At 46.0% G+C, this 23338-nt stretch overlaps 1 protein-coding gene across 2 annotated transcripts; it reads left to right on the forward strand.

Annotated features, from left to right (window-relative positions):
- The first annotated feature begins 7277 nt into the window (after window positions 1-7277).
- Window positions 7278-17256, forward strand: SELE (selectin E). Of its 2 annotated transcripts, none has more exons than XM_086693284.1 (13): window positions 7278-7363; window positions 7678-7761; window positions 8349-8735; window positions 9084-9191; window positions 9605-9790; window positions 10742-10927; window positions 11581-11769; window positions 11890-12078; window positions 12289-12465; window positions 12964-13074; window positions 14289-14310; window positions 14416-14488; window positions 15382-17256. In XM_086693284.1, exons 2-12 carry the CDS (start codon window positions 7704-7706, stop codon window positions 14471-14473), a joined length of 1671 nt encoding a protein of 556 aa, XP_086549410.1. In that variant the 5' UTR covers window positions 7278-7363; window positions 7678-7703; the 3' UTR covers window positions 14474-14488; window positions 15382-17256. The 2 variants fall into 2 exon arrangements, with proteins under 2 accessions (XP_086549410.1, XP_025782004.1); XM_025926219.2 differs by having other exon boundaries at window positions 7279-7363; window positions 7682-7761.
- Window positions 17257-23338: the final 6082 nt, after the last annotated feature.

The following is a 23338-nucleotide window of genomic DNA, read 5'->3' on the forward strand; positions in this document are numbered from 1 at the left end:
CCATCCATCTATCCATCTAATTACTATGTAGTTAACATACAGGGTTATCTTAGTTTCAAATGTATAAGATAGGGATTCAACATTTCCATACATCACCCAGTGCTTATCATAACAAGTGTACTTCTTCATCCCCATCACCTATTTCCCCCATCCCCTCACCCATCTCCCCTCTGCTAACCATCAGTTTATTCTCTATAGTTAAGGGTCTGTTTCTTGGTTTCTTGCTCTCTCTTTTTTCCCTTTGCTCCTTTCAGTTCTTAAATTCCACATTTGAGTGAATCATATGGTATTTGTCTTTCTCTGACTGACTTATTTTGTTTAGCATTATACTCTCTAGCTTCATCCGTGTCCTTGCAAATGGTAAGAGGTCATTCTTCTTTATGACTGAATAATATTCCATTGTATATATGTACCACTTCTTTATCCATTCAACTACCGATGGACACTTGGGCTGCTTCTATAATTTGGCTATTGTAAATAATGCTGCTATAAATATTGGGGTGCATGTATCCCTTTGAATTAGTGTTTTTACATTTTTTGGGTAAATACCCAGTAGTGTGATTATTGGATGTAGGGTAGTTCTATTTTTTACGTTTTGAGGAATCTCCATAGTGTTTTTCAGAGTGGCTGCACCAGTTTGCATTCCCACCAACAGTACAAAGGCTTTCCTTTTCCTCCACATCCTTGCCAACACTTACTGTTTCTTGTGTCTTTGATTTTACCCATTCCGACAGGTGTGAGGTGATATCTCATTGTGGTTTTGATTTGCATTTCCCTGATGGTGAGTGATGTTGAGCATCTTTCCATGTGTCTGTTGGCCATCTGGATATCTTCTTTGGAGAAATGTCTGTTCATTTCTTCTACCCATTTTTAAAATGGATTATTTGGTTTTGTGGTGTTGAGTTGCGTAAGTTCTTTGTAAATTTTGGATACTAACCCTTTATCACATATGTCACTTGCAAATATCTTCTCCCATTCAGCAGACTGCCTTTTCATTTCATTGATTATTTCCTTCACTGTGCAGAAGCTTTTTATTTTGATGAAGTCCCAACAGTTTATTTTTGCTTTTATTTCCCTTGTTTGGGCAAGTTATTTAAACCGTCTAAGCCTTAACGTCCTCAGCTGTAAAACGGGGACAGTACTACCTAATTCCTGATGTTATGATGATCACATGACATGGTATATTTAAAGTTCTTAGTGCTGCCTCTGGTGTGAAGTGACCAAGTAACAGGGTTACTGGGTGCATGATCATAATTTTTATTCAAGTAGTAGGGCGGACAAAACGAAGTGTCTGTGGACGGGACATCAGTTCGCAGAGTGAAGAAGTGAGTGTGATATAAGAACTCCCGGGGTTGTGTGATTCAGGAAAGATGACTGCCAAGGGCACATGGTGGGGGACACAACAGTATCTGCTGTACTTTGTATCTTTAATTCCTACTTAAAGGTCTGGACCATCCATGGATTCAGGGGATTAGTCCAACTTCTAAGCAGAGGAGATGTAATAAGCACCAAACCAGACAGCATCACCACAGAATTAACTTCAGCCCACTGGTGCTAATTTAGGCTAGCCATTCACCTACTTCCCAGGTTGCATCTCTGTGATTTAGTCCCTACTGTGGTAGGTAGAATGCTGAAGGTGTCCTCATCCCCCGATTACTGTCCCCTCACTATCCAATCAAACACTAACCGAGGTACTGCTGGGAAAGGTTTTCGCAGATGGAATTGAGGTTATGAACAAACAGAACCTAAACTAGGGAAATTATCCCGGATTATCTGCTCTGCAGAAGCAGAAACAGCAGAGAGAGGCAGCAGAGTGGTGGCCAGAAGAGCAATGAGGCAGAAGAAGAAGTCGGAGGGATTTGAAGCGATGGGCTCAGCCACCGCCGGGTTTGGAAGGTGAAGGGGTCATGAGCCCGGTGATGCAGGTGGCCCCTAGAAGCTGAGGAGGACTCCTGACTGACAGCCGGCAAGGAAACAGAGACCTCTGTTCCTCAACCCCCCCAAAACTGGATTCTGTCAACCGTCTGAATGACCATGGAAATAGATTCTTCCCAAGATTTCCCAAGATGAGCCCAACTGGCTACATTTTGATTTTGACAGTGTGAAACCCAGAGCAGAGAAACCATCAACCATACTTGTGACCTACAGAAACGATGCAAAATAAATTTGTAGTCACTTGTTACAGCAGTGATAGGAAACGAACACACCCATCTTGTCCCAACGCAGCATACAGAAGATCATGTCATTTCCACCTGCAAGCACCTGCCACTCTTTGTGGGAGACTTTGTGTGGCCTCAGGAATCCCCTTGGAAGTGCAGGGGAATTAACCCCGTCCTCCCGGGATCAGCCCTCAGCCAATGACAAAGTGGAATTGGTGGGTCCACCCCAGCTCCATCACCCCTCCTTAGCGCTATTCTTAGGTATGTCCCAGAGTTCACTGGTGGGGTGAGGCCTTGTTCACACAGTGATAACCTGCTCATTAGCCCACCCTGCACTAGGCTCCTTCCTTTCCCTGTCTTACTTCCTCACTCATCTACTATGCTTCCTGGGATCACCTCCCAAATAAATGACTTTCACCCACATCCTTGTCTTAGGGTCTACCTTGAAAGGAACCCAACCTAAGACACTGAACTCACAGGGCCAGCTAAGGGTATAGGAAGTGAAAAAGGTTGCTTTAACGTATTTTTCACATGAGAACTAAAGTAGATTTCCCTCTGGGGTTGCAGTCTGAGCAGGCAAGGAATGAACACAAAAGACTTGGTCTTTAGAGTAACACAGACATGGATTTGAATCCCTGCTGACCATTTAGTAACTGAGAAAAAACACAGGCATGTTGTCTAACCTCTCTGGGTCTGTGTTTCATCCTCTGTAAAATGAACTTGATAATGCCTGCCTTTTATCTTGTGAACTCTGTGTGGAGTAAAGCACCTGGTACACAGTAGGCACTTTATATGTGGCATCGTTATTAATTATTAGCTAAGAATAATGAGCATTCGGATGTCAATTTAAGTTTGGATTCAGATTTTAAATTTAAGTTAAATAAATATAGAAAGACTTAAATCTGAGGTTTACATTTAATTAAACTGAAATTATAACATTACGTGATACTATAGCCAGCAGGGATGGTCGCCAAACACCTTTGGTTCTCAGATGGGAAACCTGAGGCTTAAAGAGACAAAGAGCTTGCTTCAAGTCACAGAGCTAACTAGCATCGAACAGCAATCTCTTGCCAGTCAAAAAGTGACCCGACCCCAACTTTTCTGATGTGAAACACCGAGTGCCAAGCTAAGAATAGTCCTTTAGGAAACCTCTGTGTCACAAAACAAGCAGCATGGTGGCCAAGGAAAACAAGCAAGGGGACTTTTCTAAACTCCAGGGGCATTTTCCTCGGTCTCTTAACCAGCGTCGGCAAACAGTCTGGCTACACTCAGGAAAAGCTCTGTCAATTCACCAGGCTGCCTACACTTGTTCCTTTCCGCTTTGGAAATTCACCAGGGTTGGCTCATTTTGAAGATATTCCCATTAGTTCGTTCTTAGATCCCAAAACAGTAAGCGGAAACCTCAAGATAAAGCGTTGCCAAATAGGAAGCAAGGAAACACATTAAAATTGTAAGTCTCAGAATCGTGTAGGAAGTTCCAAGGGGGGGAATCAGTAGAATTACAGGGTCCTTTGGAACAAGAGGAGGAGAATAAGTGAAGATCTATATTACTCACGTTATTTCTTTAGCAGCGTTCTCTTTCCTTGGTGAAAGCCCACCGATTTTCCACGTATAAGAATTCCAAGCATTCACTCATCCCAGATATTCCTCGTTTTTGCCCAGCACTGTTACAAACGGGGCCTCTAGCCTTCCAGCAGAGAAGGTGTCTGAACTACAGTGACACTCCGGTCAAGATTCTGGTACCTAACAACTGAGCACCAGCCATAAGACTTTCTTGATATTCTCTCCTGAATTAGGTGGCCCTGGGCCATTATATCTCTAAGTGGGGTGGGGTTTGGGCGTCTGCATCAAAATCACCTGAGATGTTCATTGAAAGTGCAGGTTCCTGGGTCCCATCCAGACCCAATGAGTCGGTGTCTCTGAATGTTGGACCTGAAGGCGTGCATTTTAGACAAACTACGCGGTGAGCCTCCTTCCTATGAAAGAAGTCTCCGAGCCCCACTCTCCTCCCAGGTGCGGGAGCTCAGGCGGAGAGAGAGCCCAGGGCTCCTGCCTGACCCAGCTGTTCTAAGAGAGCTATAAACTGCAATTGAGTGAACGTGCCCTCCCGGGGAACCAATTTGGAGGGAGCCTGACCAACTTTCCATCAAATAGGCTTATGTTTGGATCAAACAAGAAATGCCATTTTGTGCCATGATCTTCTTAATTTCGTTTAGCAATTTTGGGTGTGCAAGAAACATCACATTTGAATTCTGTAAACAGAACTGTATCTATATTGGGATCTCTCCTCCCTGACTTAGACTGTATGGAAGCACACCAGGTGTTGGCAGAGTAGAACGTGGGAAGAGAAGTCGGCAAGGTTTTTGAAAAAATCAGTGTTCAGCAATAGGGCTCAGCAGGGAGGGAACCAACCCAAAGTGTCAGGGAGGCCGCTGCCCTTGCCTGGCGGTTCACTTCAGCAGTGAGGACCCAAAGCTAAAGCCACGCCTTGAAAGTTGGTCTTGTCCCATGTGGTTCTGGCCGGTGCTGCCTTCTATTAAGCCCAATAGTCTCCTGCCCGTAGTTTTTATCTGTCCCCAGCTATTGATAGTGTACAGGATGGCTCTGGATGAAATTGGAACATTGGTCTCAGGAACCCCCATATCATTTTTCTGGCTCTCTCTCTCGCTCCCTCAGGGATGCCTCTTTTCCATAAAAGTGAGAACGAGTCTGGGCACAGAAGGAAAAGTGGGTAAAGTCCTTGATGCCCATTAAAGGCTGGAGAGCAGAGGACAAGCAACTTCCAGGAAAAGGGATGAAGAAGCCAAGTGTGGCACCTCACAGACGACAGAGCTGTGGTGGTGCAGCCTGGGGTGTGCCCGTGTTTGCACTGCCTTCTTTCCCCTTCTCTCAGCCTCCCCAGTGTGGAGGCTGTAAAGGAGCCAGAGTTGGAACCGAGAAGTCTCTGGACAGCAACAGCATCTTCAGAGCCTGGGAGACTCGATGGGGCCTAGAGGCACCTCTAATAAGCCTGTTGCTCAGAGAAATTAGGTTTATTTGTGTGTGTGTGTGGGGTGGGATAATACCCAACAACCCTGGCTACTCAACTCTCCCCCAATTCCTTCAACTCGTCTTCCATCTCCAGCAAGTGGGCGCCCTCATGAGATCCTGACAGTCGCCGTCACCCCCCTCCTGCCCCTCACTGTGCTGAGGTCTCTCCATGAGAGGGAGGCTGGGTCTGCTCACGGCCTCTGCAGCAACCCTCTGAGCCTGAGGAGAGCCTCTTAGCCCCCAGTACTCAGGTGCCCGGTTTGCTCGCCCAACCTCAGGGGCATATTCTGGGTGGATGCAAGATAACCATAGGGGTGAGTAGGTTTGGAATATCAGGCCTCTGGGGATCAATTACCTTTCCTGCCAAATTTATTCCCCTTTTTATGTCTCTTATCCCCCCTTCTGCTATTGGGGCTCTCTCTCCGGAAGTTCTCTCGATGTAAATTAAGCCACAGAGAGAATTTGCTTTGAAATTGGGATCTTCTGGAAAGTGGGTGTAGAGGTCAACAAGTTTTCCTATGGAAATTCAAGTGATCCCCACTTACCGTCTCCAGCATTTAAATTAGACAAGATGCGGAGCTGGGGGCATTCCGTCACCCCCAGAGAAATGTCAGTATGGAAAGCAGAATAAATGATATCATTTATGTCTCCTTCATTTGCATTTGGACACAGGATTCTTTAAACGGTGCTATACTTACTGTAAAAGTAATAGAGGGCCATTGCAAAAATTGTTGAAAATAGTCATGAAGAATATCAAACTTCCTCCCAATCTTGCCATCCAGAGATAGTCACTGTTAACATTTTGGTACAGTTTTGTTATTTTTGGCACATTCATAGCTTAAAAGTTTTAAACAAAATTTGAGTCAATTAAATACGAGTACATATAGCTTTCATCTTCTTTTTTTTTTTTCACTGAAGAAATCATGAATAAATGTTTTCCAGACATGGACATCGAAATCTGTTTCCCATTCATCTTATTTTTTTTTTTAATTTTTTTTTCCAACGTTTATTTATTTTTGGGACAGAGAGAGACAGAGCATGAACGGGGGAGAGGCAGAGAGAGAGGGAGACACAGAATCGGAAGCAGGCTCCAGGCTCTGAGCCATCAGCCCAGAGCCTGATGCGGGGCTCGAACTCCCAGACCGCGAGATCATGACCTGGCTGAAGTCGGATGCTTAACCGACTGCGCCACCCAGGCGCCCCCATTCATCTTATTTTTAAGAAACAAAATATGTCAAACATTTATTTCTAGTAATTTAGCTATACTAGCTAATTTATTAGGAGATATTATTTCTAGTAATTTAGCTATAACTATGCACAGAATTAGGTTAACAGATACCTTGTGACAGGTACCTCCGTGAGACAGGTACCTTAAAATGAGTTGAATTGGTAGGTGAGAGAGAGAGAGAGAAAAAACATTGGTGGCCCACTACTGACAGCCACACGTGAGAAAATTAAGAATAGTGGTCCACAGATCATAAAACTAAGTCTGAGTTTGCCTGCGTTTGTGAAATCCTGGTTACTACCACAATTACACGAGAGATGCTGCTGATAGCAAAGTTTTTAAACTTTTTAAAGACATCAGTTTATGTTATTAGAATTAATTCCTCCCCATTTGTGCCATATTAATAGGATTCACATAAAATAAAAAAGCATGAGGGGCGTCTGGGTGGCTCAGTCGGTTATGCCTCCGAGTTGGCTCAGGTCATGATCTCACGGTTCACGGGTTCGAGCCCCGCGTCGGGCTTTGTGCTGACAGCTCAGAGCCCGGAGCCTGCTTCGGATTCTGTGTCTCCCTCTCTCTCTGGCCCTCCCCCGCTCATGCTTCCTCTCCCTCTCTCAAAAATAAATACACGTTAAAAAAAATGTTTTAAAAATGGTATGAACAGAGGCGAATTAGCTTGGAGGCCCAGGGTTTCTGACATCACTGTAATTTTTTGGCGTTATGGACATTCCCGGGAAACTTTTTGGATGCTACTGGGGAATTCCTGTCTCCTGGGTTTGGATACATCCTCCTATTACTCACAGGAAGCCAGCGCCCCTATAAAGGGCCTGCCGCAGGAGCACTGCTCTGCTGTTCTTGGCTGACTTCACCCAGAACTGCCAAGTGGCACAAGACAGAAGCAGCCAGCGACACGAGGAGTCAGACGCGGACGCCACCGCCTCACAAAACAGTAAGTGCAGCGTAAGGCCATGAAACAAGATTATCCATATGAACAGATAGGCAGAGAGCCTTTGGATAAACGGCCTGGGCAGGTTCTTGTTGTATTCAGACTTCGTTAAAATCTGGCTTTTCTCTTGCACCTAAACGATGAAAATCTTAACTTGCGTAGGCATTCATTCCCATCGACTTCTTTGAAACAAAGATGGGAGCGCTGTTATCTTTTACCTAAAATCTGCTGCTGCTGAAAACATCATTGTAGAATGAGCTCAGTGACTGGCTACCTAAGATTTCTTTCTGTAATGAATGTTGTACTTTTTCGCCCAGCAAGGCATTTCAAGACTCATCTTTTGATGACAAGAACCCTGGAAGTCATGACTGCTTCACGACTTCTCCCTGCTCTCGCTCTTGGTAAGTCAATGTCATTCGTTAGACCAAGGTTTCTCATCCTTGACATTATTGGCAGTTTGGACAGGACAATTTCTCCCCATGGTGGGGAGGGGGGGGCTGTGCATTGTAGGGTGTTTTGCAGCATCCCGGTCTCTCCGCCCAGGGTGTTCTGCCCCGGGCTAAGGGCAATTTACTTTACCCCTTAGTGCCTCCCAATGTGTCAAGTGCTGATCATAAATGGCCTGCTTCCCAGAGGAATTGTGAGGCTCCAGTAGCATGGAGAGGACCTCGGACAGTGCTTAGTGGCGCATATTCAGTACTCAAGAAAGCTCAGTTATTCTGATTATTATTCTACTGTAGTGGATATACTGGTAGATGGTGGTGGGCAAGTGCAGGGAGAGCATCAAGCGGGGGGCTCAGTCCCCAAAGATATGCACAGTGAATGGCAGTTTCTCCATCTCTCCCCTTTCTTACTTTGGAAAAGAGGAAAAAAACTTGAGTCATCCCCAAGGCTACCGCATGATGAAAATAAGAGTGCAAAGCCCAGTTAAAAGAGTCAAACCACAGCAGGACTAAACATTCCATGCCTTTCACGCTTTCCTCTTTAGTGCTTCTCCTGCTTAAAGGGAGCAGAGCCTGGTCTTACAACGCCTCCACAGAAATCATGACTTTCGACGAAGCTAGTGCGTATTGCCAGCAACGGTACACGCATCTGGTCGCGATTCAAAACCAGGAAGAGATTCAGTACCTGAACTCCATCTTGAGCTACTCGCCAACTTACTACTGGATTGGAATCAGAAAGGTCAACAATACGTGGACCTGGATAGGGACCCAGAAGCCTCTGACCGAAGAAGCCAAGAACTGGGCTCCTGGTGAACCGAACAATAAGCAAAGCAATGAGGACTGTGTGGAGATCTACATCAAGAGAGACAAGGACGCGGGCAAGTGGAATGATGAGAGATGTAGCAAAAAGAAGCTTGCCTTGTGCTACACAGGTACGGGGCTCGGGGCAGCCCTGGGAGGCAGTTTCAGGGTGGGGGGCGTCTTGACAAGGTGCGGACAGTGTGCAAGAATTGGTCTCCGCTATGGTAATTTTACGTTCTAAACTACAGGGCTTTAAAACATCGTTTGGGAGATTACTTCTTTGACATTAGCAATCAAGGTCCAACCTCGTTGAGCTTAAAGCTCGGCTTTGGCATTGGGTGAAGCACTTCAATTAAGATCTCTGGCAGTCCACGTCCCTGGCGACGTCGCCAATGATCTCTGTGGCACACTCATGATGCGAAGGAACACATTCTAAGCACAGTAATGATCTTCCTCCCCATGGATTGTGTTTCCTGCAGCTGCCTGTACCCCCACATCCTGCAGTGGCCACGGCGAGTGTGTGGAGACCGTCAACAACTACACGTGCGAGTGCTACCCCGGCTTCAAGGGACTCAGGTGCGAGCAAGGTAAGCGTCGTGTCGCCTTTGCCTTCACTTGAGTTGGTAGCGCCATCCCGCGTCCCAGCTGGCTCTGGCGTCGGGTCTGCCTGTCTTCCCTTCCCTGGGCCACGTGGTGCCCGGTGGCGGTCAAGAGCCAAGGTCGTGAAGTCAGAGTCAGACCCCACCCCCAACCAGCTTCAAAGCCCAGATTTACCACTCTGACTTAGGGCACCTGGACCAGGTAGTTAAAAACCCCCGAGTCCCAGCTGTGTCATCGCAAAAGGAGGCTAATAATGGTATCAGCTTCAATGGTGAGGCTGATCGGAATGAATGCATAGTGCCTGGCACATAGGAAGCGTAAACAGTAGTTACACCTTCCAGGGTTTTCTCACTTCATGCAAGATGACAGAGAGCAGCACTGATGTGGTTTCTCCTTTCAGTGGTGACCTGTCAAGCGCGGGAAGCCCCCGAGCATGGAAGCCTGGTTTGCACCCACCCTCTGGGGACCTTCAGCTACAATTCTTTTTGCTCTGTCAGCTGCGAAAAGGGCTACCTCCCAAGCAGCACAGAGGCCACGCGGTGCACGTCCACGGGAGAATGGAGCGCCCCCGCTCCTGCCTGCAATGGTAAATCTCTCTCCGAATGCCCAGAACATTCTCAAACTCACCCTTCATTGCCTTGTTTTGTTTCGTTTTGTTTTGGATCCAACGTCACAACGTTTCCAAGACTCCAGGGAAAGTTCTTTCGGTTGTTTTTAGTAGGACTTCCCTTAGCCAATATGTATGGCCAATAGGGTGCCTGCTTGGTTTGAGAGAGGTTTATATCCCATGTTTGCAGTGGATGCTTCTCTGGCTCTGGTGACTTGTAAGTGAGTGCCCATAACAGCAGAACCCACTTGAGAAATCGTAATGACTTATCTTCTCCTGCTTAATCTCTCTCATGCAGTGGAGGTGGATTTAAGACCATGGTAGTCAAGCAGCCCCCATATCTATTTTTCTCTTCAGTCTTTTTAATCTTTTAAGAGAGACAGAGAGAGAGGGAGGGAGAGGATCTCAAGAAGTCTCCGTGCCCAGCACAGAGTCCAATGGAGGGCTCAATCTCAGGCCCCCGGATCATGACCTGAGCTGAAATCAAGAGCCGGAGGCTTGACTAAGCCACCCAGGCGCCCCTCTCTCTCAGTCTTATCTTTCTAGGCCAGAGACGGAAGCTTTTGGCTTCCAGGTCCCGCTGGGCTGACATAAATGAATGTCCTGTGTATGTCAGGACATAACAGGACATAAATCATGATCTAGAATCTGGGTTTTTTTCTTCGTTTTCACCTTACATAACATAGATCAGGGACATCGTAAAGTAGACCAGAAACCACTCAGCATAGTCAGAGTATAAATCAATCAGAGAAGATGAAAGTATTAATAAAAAAGCATAAAAGTTTTACTGTGTGCGCGCATGTCCCCAAGACTTATCTTAGGACTTTGGGATCTGCCGTTTGAAGGCTGCTTCCTCGCCCTGTTATAAACTCCAATTCAATAGGCAGCGAACATATCTGTAAATTTCATGGTGCTCTTTCAAATCCCCAGTGGTCGAGTGCGATGCTCTGACAAATCCTGCCAACGGAGTCATGGACTGTTCCCAAAGCTCTGGAAACTTCCCATGGAACACGACTTGTGCCTTTGAGTGTGAAGCAGGATTTGAACTAATGGGATCCCAGCGCCTGCAGTGTACCTCATCCGGGAAATGGGACGACGAGAAGCCAACGTGTAAAGGTAGAGTCGCTCCACATCAAGATTGACCATAAACATTCTTTTTCTCAACCTGTACTTGAAATTGCCCATAACTGGCAGGGATGAGAATGTGTCGAGGATGGCGTCATACGTAGAGGCACACTTAGTACCCGGATAAGCACTAAAACTTAATTCACTGTAAAGCAAGAGCAACAATGTGGAAAGCAAGCAGTTTTCGCTGTCGGGTACTGGTATTCTTGTAGCCAGATACAGCACAGAATGATTTCCAGTGGCACGAAGCCACAAGACCCGAATCAAGCTGCAAAGCAGACACATTTCATGCGCTACCTTCTTACCTTCTTTGCATTTTGGCATCATCTGTAAGCATCCAGGACCCATCAGTTGCTTTCTGACTACATAACCTTTTCGTCCTGACGGTAACTCCTTCGAGTGTCAGAGCAGTGCTCAGGAACCACTGGTTCCGTGAAAGGCCTCCCTTTACTGAATGCCATTGTCCGTGAAGGGACTGGCGTTCGGAGAAAACACAGGCATCTTCCCAGTTGTCCAGGGAGTCATGAAGAGCCTTGAGACCTCTGAGTGTTGCTTCGTCTATGATGAACCGGGTTCATTCATCAAATGCCAAGGGCCCTCCAGTTCCTCCGCAATGTTTTCTGACCATGATTTTGGTGTCTCAGCTTTTCAGTGCAAAGCCTTGTCCCGCCCTGAGAGAGGCTACGTGAGTTGTCTTCCTGCTGCTTCTGGAAGTTTCCAAAAGGGGTCCAGCTGTGAGTTCTTCTGCGAACAGGGGTTTGTCTTGAAGGGATCCAAAAAGCTCCAGTGTGGCCCTACAGGCGAATGGGACAGTGAGGAGCCCACGTGTGAAGGTACAGTTTTTGTCTTTGTTTTAACACAAAAACCATGGGAGGGCTGGAGACGCGACTACGTGCGAAACCTGCCGCTGCCCGATACAAATTTCTAATAATGTGCTCGCTCGTGTGTTCCAGCTGTGAAGTGTGATGCCGTCCGGCAGCCCCAGCGTGGCTCTGTGACATGTACCCATTCCCCCGCTGGAGAGTTCACCTACAAGTCCTCCTGCGCCTTCAGCTGTGAAGAAGGCTTCAAATTGCGTGGGTCAGCTCAAGTCGAGTGCACATCTCAGGGCCAGTGGACGCAGGAAGTCCCCTCCTGCCAAGGTAGGGCTGAATTTAGACCTTAAGGGGCCTAGGTCAAAAACTTCAGATGTATCTGAACCTCGATTGCCCCACGGGCCTTGATCCTAACTTGCTACCAGCTGAAAACTAAGTAGTGCGTCTAAGTTACGCCTGCTGATGGCTTTTCAATCAGGGTTAGACATTTTCCAGTAGATCTTTATTAACCGCCGCGCGTGTGCCTGTCGTTTGCAGCCGTACGATGTTCGGGACTGGCAGCGTTGGGAAAAATGAACGTGAGCTGTGACGGGGAGCCCGCGTTTGGCGCTGTGTGTGCGTTTGTGTGTCCTGAGGGGTGGACCCTCAACGGCTCCGCAGCTCTGACGTGCGATGCCACGGGACACTGGTCCGGAACGCCGCCTACCTGCGAAGGTGAAGCATTGATTGGTGGTGGTTGCCTGGGGGGACTAGACGGAAGAAGGGGAAAGAGAGGAACCATTCATTACGTTCAGGCCAGGGGGGTTGCCAAGGTGAAAAAGCTGGTGACCATTTCATTTTATGGGCATAGAGGGAGAACCGAGGAGGTGACACGTGGGCGGAATAGGTAGAACTGCGACGAGGGCGAAAAGCGGATCCAGAGGTAAAAGTAGGGGGGAAAGGAGAACAAGGGAGGGAGAAGAGAGCGCGTGCGCAGTAGGGACCCAGGCGCAGTGGGTTCTGTTCTTCAAGCCGGGCAGGTGAGGGCGCTCCTGGCCGTGGCCGCAGACAGGCCCGCGCAGGTGGCTTGGGTCGATCTCAGAGGGCTGTAGTGCCCTGTCTCTCCCTCATGCATTGAAGTAGACGGCTTATCCATGTGCCAAGAAAAGGGCACAGAAAGACTTTACGTTCGGTTCCTTCTCGTGAAAGTTCTTCCCTCCTCTGTCTCCCTAGCTCCCACTGAGTCCAGCATTCCCTTGGCTGTGGGACTCACCGCCGCTGGGACCTCCCTCATGACGGTAGCATCATTTGTCCTCTGGCTTCTGAAACGCCTGCGGAAGAGAGGTAAGGGAGCTTGGGAACATACTCCAAAAATGTTTTTGAAAAATGTATTTTTTTTTTCCTCATTGGTGAGTCATGTTCTCTCTTGCACGTTTCTAACATTTTCTTTAATGTTTATTTATTTATTTTGAGAGAAAGAGAGCACAAGCGGGGGAGGGGGGGCAGAGAGAGAGGGGAGAGGGAGAGAGAATCCCGAGCATGGAGCCTGATGTAGGGCTCGAGCTCGCAAACTGTGAGGTCATGACCCGAGCTGAAATCAAGAGTCAGACATTTAACCCATCGAGCCACGCCGGTGTCCTCTCTCTTGCACATCTCGGCAGTAATTAGACTCTAGTTACGAAACACTAATAAACTGCAGTATAATTGAGCAGTGGTCCTAGGGAAAGAGTTTACAGTACAGCTTGAAGTGGGAGGGGTTTCAGGAAATAAAAATGTTAGTTGTGTTCACAGCAGACAACTCCAGGGGGTGCCATTCACATGGAATTCTGTGGTTCCCCTCGGAGTGGGTGCAGTGAGCCTGCCATGATGGGTGCTCCCAGGAAGTGGCTAAAACGGCTCCAAAACATTTATTTGGAATACAGACTTCAATGGGGGAAATCTCCTAGGGAATACGCCAACGCACGCAGCCACACTCACGGCTTGTTTGGCTCTACAGAATATTTGACATTTTTAAATTTTTTTTTTTTTTAACGTTTATTTATTTTTGAGACACAGAGAGACAGAGCATGAACAGGGGAGGGGCAGAGAGAGAGAGGGAGACACAGAATCTGAAACAGGCTCCAGGCTCTGAGCTGTCAGCACAGAGCCCGACGCGGGGCTCGAACTCACGGACCGCGAGATCGTGAGCTGGCTGAAGTCGGACGCTTAACCGACTGCGCCACCCAGGCGCCCCGACATTTTTAAAAATTAAGTTCTGACATTTATAAAATAGGAACCTTCACGTAAAATCTAGATTTGGGACTTCTCATGAAAAACGGGAGATGAACTTGGCAAGCTGAGCGGGTAGCTATTGGCCAGCATTAGAAAGCTGCTGGGCCCCTAGGATGAATGTGCATTTCACGCCCGCTGTCCCCAAGCTGTGTTTGCACTCTGATTATTACAGGGGCCCTGAAGGCATTGGGTTTGCAGTCCCTGGAGGATAGAGTCATATTGTTTCTGCATTTAATACGGCCCTGAGAGTCTTTTAGTCCAACTTAATGGTTTTCTTTTTCTTGCAGCAAAGAAATTTGTTCCTGCCAGGTAAGTTGCATTCTTATCCAAAGCATGCCTTTGAACATTCTACATATTTTTCCCTGTTCATGTCGGAAAACGGTGCTTTACTTAGTGTTTTTACGTACTCCACAGCAGCTGCCAAAGCCTCCAATCAGATGGATCCTACCAGATGCCTTCTGAGTCCCCTTAAGTCTAAAGGAATCAGGTAAGACTTGAAAACCACATATGATTTTGAGAGAGCATATCCTCCAAATCTGCCAGTTTCTGGGGGGAAAATCACCACCTTCACGGTGTTGGATGGAAAACTGTTTCATTTCTTTGTAGAAGGACAGGAACAAGGATCTGGGCTTTATTGAGTCATTTCACTTGTGAAAGTTATTAATAAAAATGATGACAGCTAACCTTTATGTGGCACTTAGTATCTTCCAGAAACTGTTCTGAGTTGGGAATTCTAGGAGATAGAGACTTGTTGCTGTATTTCCTGTTATACAGATGAAGAACACGAGAGACAGACAAGTTAAATAACTTGCCTAAAATCTCAAAGCTAGTGAGTGACATAGCCAGAATTCAAACCTAGGCAGCCTGGTTCTAGAATCTGTGCTCTGCTTTGTGAGAATTGTGAAGGGTCAGGTCCCCCTCACCCCCCCCCCCCGCCCGAATAGATTTTGTTAATTAATAGTCTTTATTTTTAAAGGCAGTTTTAGGTTTACAAAAAAAATTAGCAGAAACTGGACTCCCAACATACTCCCTCACCCTCCAATTTCCTTTGCTATCAACATCCTGTATTAGTGTGGCATTTTGTTACAATTGATGGGCCAATATTGATACGTTATTATTAGCTAAAGTTCACCCTTTATATTAGTGTTCTCTCTTGGCTTTGTATATTTTACAGGTTTTGACAAGTGTGTAATGACTTATATCCGCCATTAGAGTATCATATAGAATAGTTTCGCTGCCCTAACTGAATAGGGCTTTGAGGTTCATAGGTGGACTCCCCCGTGATAGTGAACACGGTGGTCTGTGGTAGACGGTGAATTTTGTTGTTGCTATGGATACAGAATATTAAGCGTCCTGATGGCATGCTCTCTCTGTTCGCAGGAACACAGTTTCCTCCAGGGAACTAGAGCAATACCCTGAAGATGGCAAGGACAGGGAGCACTCCTTTGGTCTCTGGCCCTCCTCACCTCCCACACCTGCTGCCTTTAAGCTGGGATCGAGGCACCCATGAGGACTTCACCCATCCAAACTCCAGTGAGCAAGGCCAGTCTGCCATCAGCGAGTCAGCCTTCTCTTCGCTGTTCTCTGTGTCTGGAAAGTACTGGCTGATGGAGGGAAAGCATATTCTCTTCCAGGCAAATGTGAAGGGACCCAGGCTCCACGATCTCAAGAATTCCTGTTCTATCTCTCCGCCCCGCTCACTGTGAGATCTCAGTGGAGAACCACAGGATTTTGTGGCCTTGCTTCTTTCTTTTGCCCCTCACGGTGTCTCTGCTGATTACACGGTTGCTGTCATGGGGCTGAAATATTGTCAAGAGTTTAGGGGAAACCGCTTGGCCAAAGATATTCTATCACCAACGTGAAAAAAAATGACAATTTTGTAATGCCCCCAGGCGAGTGCACGGGGAAATCCTACTTAATGCTCTGTGCGAGGATGACTAAAGCACAGTCTTAATCACTTTTCTCCCTGTGGGATTCACTGCTTTTTAAAGTGCCGTAAGAGATTGTACTCTCTTTATTTGCATTGACGACAGAACAATCTTCCCTAATTCTTAATTCAGCGTATGTGTTATAGAGACTCTAAAATATGTACACATTAGGACTGCAACAGGGTAGAAGTGACTTATCCTAGATCTTTGTTCAGTCACAGTTTCTAATGTTCCATCTGTAGTAAATTTATTTCAAAAAAGGGCAAGTACTGTTTATAATGTTAACCAGGGTGAAGTTCTAAATCTTTTGTTCCCGTTGCTTTTCAAAACATTAGTATCAGCACAGTAGAATCTGAATGGCACGCACTCATACACTGTCAGCCCTTTTTCCAGAGGTAGGTGGTTTTCCATGATGAAAAGCTTCCACGGGGCCAAATGTTCTGATTTGCTAAAAGCAGAAATGCAGACAGACGAAGGTACAACTCTTTGAATGTCTCTGTTGACAAAAACACGTAGTCATACGGATGTGCTTTAGCATTTCTCCAAAGACGTTTGTCAGGGGTGACGTGTCCACATATAATTCTCATGTATTACATTAGATTTTAAATCCATGATAGGGACTCACCTTGTAAAAGATTTGTCTGGTGGGTTTTTTGAAAAGTAGAGACTTTTAATATTTATTCCCTAATTGTGTTATTCTGTTTGTTAGAGTGTTCGTGAAGAGAGGAAAGTCAGTATGAATGAGCATATGTATTTATTTATCAGGGAATTTAAAATTCCTCAGGGATCCCCACTGATCGTTGGCAGTGAGAAATTCTTGGCCAGTCCATTGCCCAAGCTTCTCGCTCCGTCTTGCAAGTTACGTGAGAATCAAAACTCTCCCACACGTACATTCACTTAGCATGTGTTGAAAATCAAAGTTTCTGACAAATGCGGGCTGCGTGTTGGTAAAGGCAAAGCCCTAAGTAACCAGAGAGGTATGCTAAGTGTCAGAACGGTAGAGAATTTTAAGGGGCAAAAGAACTCTGGAAAATAAGGGAGAGAGAAATAACTACTGCCAGCAGACTACCTATAGAATGAATTATTATTTTCTCTGAAATTGTTCGAATGTTGTAAATATTTATACTGTGATGTAAATAGCTGTGTGAAATGCAAATATGGTCCGTGTTTTAAACGGTTTTTAAAACGGGTTTTAAAAAGCATTTTAAATTATGATTCAAAATATTTTACAGTTTTTTAAAGTATGTATTTATTTAAGCTTATGCCATACCTATTTTGTATGTGATGTGGCCAGCACAAAGTTTGATAATAAACGTGTTTATGTTTAGTGCTGTGTGTAGGTTCTTTCTTAAAAATTCAATTTTATTTGGATAAAATTCGCATGCCGTAACATTCACCCTTTTTTCAGTGGATGGTCCAGTAGTTTTGGTACATTCATAAGAGGGTACAAACATCCCTGCAAAAGAGTTGTGGCTATAATCCAGGAGATTTTGTTCTTCTCCCTAATCTCCCAATGGTACCAAATCCTATCAACACTTCTTTTAATAACCCGTAACCAGCCGTGTTCTATTCCCACGGACAGCCTCGGAACAGACCCTTGTCACCATCCCTGGATTACATGATAAAATCCCCATGAACTCGTTGGTCTCCAGTCTCTGAATCGGCTGCTGGGAGGGACTGTGGACCCAAGTCACTGACACAGCCCACAAGTCATACAAAATCTAGTCTTTTCCTGTCTCCCAGCCTCACTTTACACCATGCCTCTTTAGACATTGCATTCCATCCAGGATGGAGAGCTGTGTCTGCCCACTTTGGTGCCTTTGAACACACTGGGTTGTTTCACCTGGAGTTACCTACCCCCATCAAGGACAACCTACCCCCCCCCCACCCACACCCAAGCCACACACTCCATTCTTTGCCTGCTGTCCTACTCAGGTTTCAGGTTCTCTGCTCAAATGTCCCTTCGTGACAATTGGCTCCTTAGAGTAGCTCACCTCTTCGATGATCTCTCAGCCCATATTTTTCTGCCTTCCTTTAATTACAATTAAATAATCTGTGTAATTGTTTCATACTTGTCTTTTCTACTAGATTCTAGGTTCCTTAAGGGTAGGAACACATTACCTTGTTCATTGCTGTGTTCCTAGAATGTAGCAGATTTCTGACACGCGGTAGATACTCAGCAAATATGTTTTGAACGAATGAATCAATCGGTGGATGAACAAATACAGATTTGGGCTCATGATAAGGAGCAGGACCCCTTTTCTCAAAGGGAATGAGTTGTCTCAGAAGGCAAGGTTTAAAACCCTGTTAGGGAGACAGGATATGTTTGGCAACAGGACGGAACAGAATGAAGAACAGAAGAAGAAATAGAGGAACTAGTTAATGGCCTGAAGGTTCAGTGAGGTAGGATGAAGAAGTGTCGCAGTGAGATACTTGAGCACCAGATTTACAAGAATAGGTGGCCACGATTAAAGAGTGGGATGCTGGAGTACGTGATTGTAGAGGTGACACCGTTTTGGGTGATGTCAAAGTTGAGGCTGTGTCCAGGGAAGAGGGTAGTTGAAGCTGAGTGGGGGAGGATGTTATTGGAGATCTAGGCCCCCAGTCGTGGGGTCACTGGTTGTTGTGTGAGACTGTGCATTCCTTCTACCCACGATAAACTCATGTTGGAAACTGCAGTGAACACAGCCTGGGTCGGTTGCAGGCATCTGTGATGGGGGTGTAGGCACAAGGGAAGGGCACTTCCTTTTATGGACCTAGGGCTTCTGCTTTCAATGGCACTCAGTGAGCCTTCTTTCAGCCATCTCATGGTGGGCAAATAGTCCCCCAGCATTGGTTTCAATCTCTCTAGGGTTTTGTGATGGCTTATAATGCTCCCCCACTCACTCTAGTTCTGCCCTTTGGGGAGCACAGAATAACTGAAAGACTACTATTCTCCACCCCCTCCCCCGGCCACCCTTCAAGTGACTGCTAACATGTCCTGTGACCTTGCCTACCCCAAATCTCTTCAGATTGAAGGTGCACCATTTTTAAAATTGTTATTGAGGGGGCGCCTGGGTGGCTCAGTCGGTTGAGCGCCGACTTCGGCTCAGGTCACGATCTCGCGGTCCGTGAGTTCGAGCCCCGCATCGGGCCCCTGTGCTGACAGCTCAGAGCCCGGAGCCTGTTTCAGATTCTGTGTCTCCCTCTCGCTGACCCTCCCCCGTTCATGCTCTGTCTCTCTCTGTCTCAAAAATAAATAAATAAACGTTAAAAAAAAATTAAAAAAAAATTGTTATTGAGGTGAAGTTTATAAAACATAAAAGCAACCATTTTAAAGCGTACAATCTAGAGTGATACCTAGTGCGTTCCTAAAGTTGTGCAGTCACCACCTCTATCTTGTTAAAGATACTCTCATCAAAAGGAAATCTTGTACCCATTAAGCAGTCGGTCCCCATTACCCCCTCCCCTCCCCGCCCCTGGCAACCGCCAGTTTGCTTTCTGCCTCTATTGATTTACCTATTCTAGATATTTCATATGAATGAGATCACACAATATCTGGCCTTTTGTATCTGGCATCTTTCACTAAGCATAATGCATTCAAGGTACATCCTCATCATAACCTGTATCTGTACTTTGTTCCATTTTGTGACTGAATTACATCCCACAGTATAGATGAATACGCGCTCAATTTAAGCCAAACTTCTCATTGTATTCTCAAGAAAAATGTTTTCAACAAACACAAAATCCATTCATAGGACTCAGAAGCATCCATTTGAAAAATGCTTTGATAAATGCCAAAACCACAGCACGGAGGCACTCAGTGAGAGGAACTTGGTGAGGGGCATGGTGATGTGGTCGGAGTTCTCTAGAAATCTAACTTGATATAAGGTCAGAATTTAAATGTATAGGAGAATGAATAAACTGCATTTTTTACCTGACCATTTCACTAAATAACTCTCCCTACACTTCAGAAACCAACATTGGATGGACCCGAGGTTTCTTCTCTCCATCAAGGGCCCGGAATTCTGGTACACCATGTAGACATAGTTCAACTCTGGAGCCTAAAGGTAGTTGTGTCTGGGTGCCAGATGACCTACACTGGCTTTCTGAAGAAAACCCTGGATTGCTATATGGTTTTCAAAGAAGAACAAAAATGTCCAACAAACCGTAGAACAACAAAGATATCCAACAAAAGAGTAAGACTGGAAAAAAAAGAAAGGAGATATAAAGTCTTTTCTTAGTAAAAGAAAAAGACACTTGTAGCTTATGACCCAAAAGGGGTTCGTTTATCCATTTATTTATCCATTGGCTCAATTGACATTTATTGAATGCTGGGCCTTCTGCTTCTGAAAATGTAGAGGATTGATATTCTGAAAACTCTGCTGCTCTGATCTTTTGCATTTCCAGGTGGATTATAATAACCTGTTTAAATGAATAGCTGAGCTTCCAAAAAAGAATGGAACCCCAGAGGACAAAAATGATTAGGAAGCAGGCACCTGACCAATGTAAGAGCTTGTGAGCCAATGTGAGAACTTTAGATTTTACTCTGAGTAGTCTGGAAAACCGCCGGAGGGGTTTGAGCAGAACAATGGTCTGACTTGTATTCTCTCGTGCTGGGTATCTTCTTTCCCTCGGCTACCCTCCCTTGCCATCCATGCATTCTCAGGCCTCCCTGCCCTATGTCCCAGGAGGCTGGTTCCTGCAGACTGCATCACTGGTGGGCTGGTGCCTGATTGGTTTGACTAATAAGAGGCCCTACAGGAGATCAAAGAGAAAGAGGAGAGAGTGGTCAGCGTATGTCTTACTCAGCCTTTCCCTGCTTGGGTATTCTCTCTAGAAGCAGTTGCATCTCTCTTCCACTACAGCTCCTGATGGGCAGCCTTTCCTGGAGGGTTGCAATTCTCATTGGGTTCTGATAACACTGTCTCCTCCCTTGAATCTTCAGTCCCAGGGATACAGCCGCTTCCTGCTACTTCCAGTCCCTGGATGCCTCATTTTCTCTTGTTTATTTTCTTAGTCTTGCCCAGCCTACGTAAGTGGTCTCTCTGTTAAAGGCTCTTCAGCAGGTGAAGGCTTCACTCACCAGGGGCAAATTCTGTTTCTGGCTGGGACCCTGAATGATATGCATTTTAACCTGATCACTTAAATTGTTCTGTTGAAAACAGACCATAAGAGGAAAAGGGTAGAAACATGGAGTCTTGGTGTGGGGGGCTTTTGCAATAATATAGATGAGAGATGATGGTGGTCTCAATGAATCATAGAATGGAAGCGATTGAATATTTTGATGGTAAAGCCAATAAAATTTGCTAACATATCGGATATGATTTGTCAGAAGAAGAGGGAGAGCTCAGTTAACTCCAAAGCCTTTGGCTAAAGTAACTGGAAGAATGGATTTATAACTTGGAGAGATGGCAAGAGGCTTGGGAAGAGGAATTCAGAAGTTCGGTTTGACACATGTAAAATTTGACAGGCTTTTTCAACAACTAAAAGGAGATATCCAGTGGGCATTGGGCTGGGAACAGTCCTGGCTGGAAATACAAATTTGGGACTCGTCACCATTTAGATGGCTCTTCAAAGTTAAGAGGCTGGCTTGGATCACCACATCAGTGAAGGGAGAAAAGAAGAAAACAGCAGTGAGCTGGAGCACTGCTAAGGCGTGGAAAATGGAGAGATGAGGGCATATCAACAAACGAAACAGAGAAGGAACAGTCCGTGAAGTAGGAGGAAAACCAGGCGCTGACTGGTGAAATAAGATGAGAACAGAGGGTCGGTTGTGCTGGCTTTAGTGAAGGGGCGGACCTTGGTGGGAGCAGTCTCAGGGAAGCGCTGTGATTGAAGATCTGATTGGGCAAGGGTCAAGGGAGAATTGAAGAAGACTTAGAAACACAAGTCTAGACGTTCCTTCGGGCATAACAGTAGGCATATTGGCACTTCACAAGGCGCCTTGGCTCCAGGTTTGTCCCCACTTCAGCTTGTCTTCCAAGATGATGTGCAGCCTAATAATCAAGAGCATGAGCATCAGAACCAACCGGCCTGGGGTCCAAACCCCAGCTGTGTCTCTTACTAGCTTTGGGACTAAGCCCAACTTTCTTAAGCTCTCTGAGACTCTTTTAAAATGGGGGCGACGACAGTGCCTGCTGGTGAATCGTGGTACTTAACCTTCCTAAAGGTTAAATAAGGTGATACATATGGAGGGTTGAGCTCTATGGCTATTGCCGTTGTTACTGATGTCTTTCAAAAAATACAAATCTGGGGGCGCCTGGGTGGCTCAGTCGGTTAAGCGGCCGACTTCGGCTCAGGTCATGATCTCGCGGTCCGTGAGTTCGAGCCCCGCGTCAGGCTCTGTGCTGACAGCTCAGAGCCTGGAGCCTGTTTCAGATTCTGTGTCTCCCTCTCTCTGACCCTCCCCGTTCATGCTCTGTCTCTCTCTGTCTCAAAAATAAATAAACGTTAAAAAACAATTAAAAAAAACAAACAAATCTGATTATGGCATAACTCTTACTTTCCATTGCCCTCCATAATATAGGTCCTAATTTCATATGAAGTCTAGTTCCTTCACATGTGACACAAAAGAAACACAAAAGTACTCTAGGGCCCCAAACTCCTTAGGGTAAAAAGGTGGAGCTGCTTTGCTCTCTTTAGAGCTTAACTTTAGGAGGTGCCATTAACGAGGACTTCCACTAGGGGGCGAGCAAGGAAAGAGGGAGAAGGAACTAGACGTCAACCTGTCAGGTGAGCAGAAGTTTAACAGACATCGTAAAAGGGAAGAAAAAATAGGAAAAAAACAGAGAGGGAGGCAAACCATAAGAGACTCTTAAGTACAGAGAACAAACCGAGGGTTGCTGGAAGGGAGGTGGATGGGGGATGGGCTAAATGGGTGATGGGCATTAAGGATGAGCACTGGGTGTCATATGTTAGAGCTGAATCACTGGGTTCTTCTACTCCTGAAGCCAAGACCACACTGTATGCTAACTAACTTGAATTTGAACTTGAACAAATTTGGTCCGAAATGCTGTTTTAATTGCGTGATGTTTTCAATTATCTGGGGCCCTTTACCATGGACGGCCAAGAGTTAAGTATTTATTCAAAAAGAGAAGAGAGAGAGATGGGGGGTGGGGAGGAGAGGAAGAGGAGGAGGAGGAGGAGGGAAGGAGGGAGGGAAGAAAGGAAGAAAAAAAAGGAAGGATGGAGGCAGGGAAAAAGGGAAAGAAGGAAAGAAGGAAGGAAGGAAGGGAGAGGGGATGGAAGAAAAAATGGTAGGAGGGAAGGAGAAGAGAATCTATCAACAATGGTCAGCAGCTCTACTTTTCTCAGGGTAGTGAGAGAGGCCAGACTAGGAAAGGGGTGGGGAAAGAGGAGTGAGAAGAGATGGGGGAAGGTAAGGGGAAGGGGAGGAGGAGGATGTGAGACTGAGTCAGGGAAATGAA

The sequence above is a fragment of the Puma concolor genome, chromosome E4 (assembly GCF_028749965.1).
Source record: "Puma concolor isolate L17-30 chromosome E4, mPumCon1.1.hap2, whole genome shotgun sequence".
NCBI classification, from domain to species: Eukaryota; Metazoa; Chordata; class Mammalia; order Carnivora; family Felidae; genus Puma; species Puma concolor.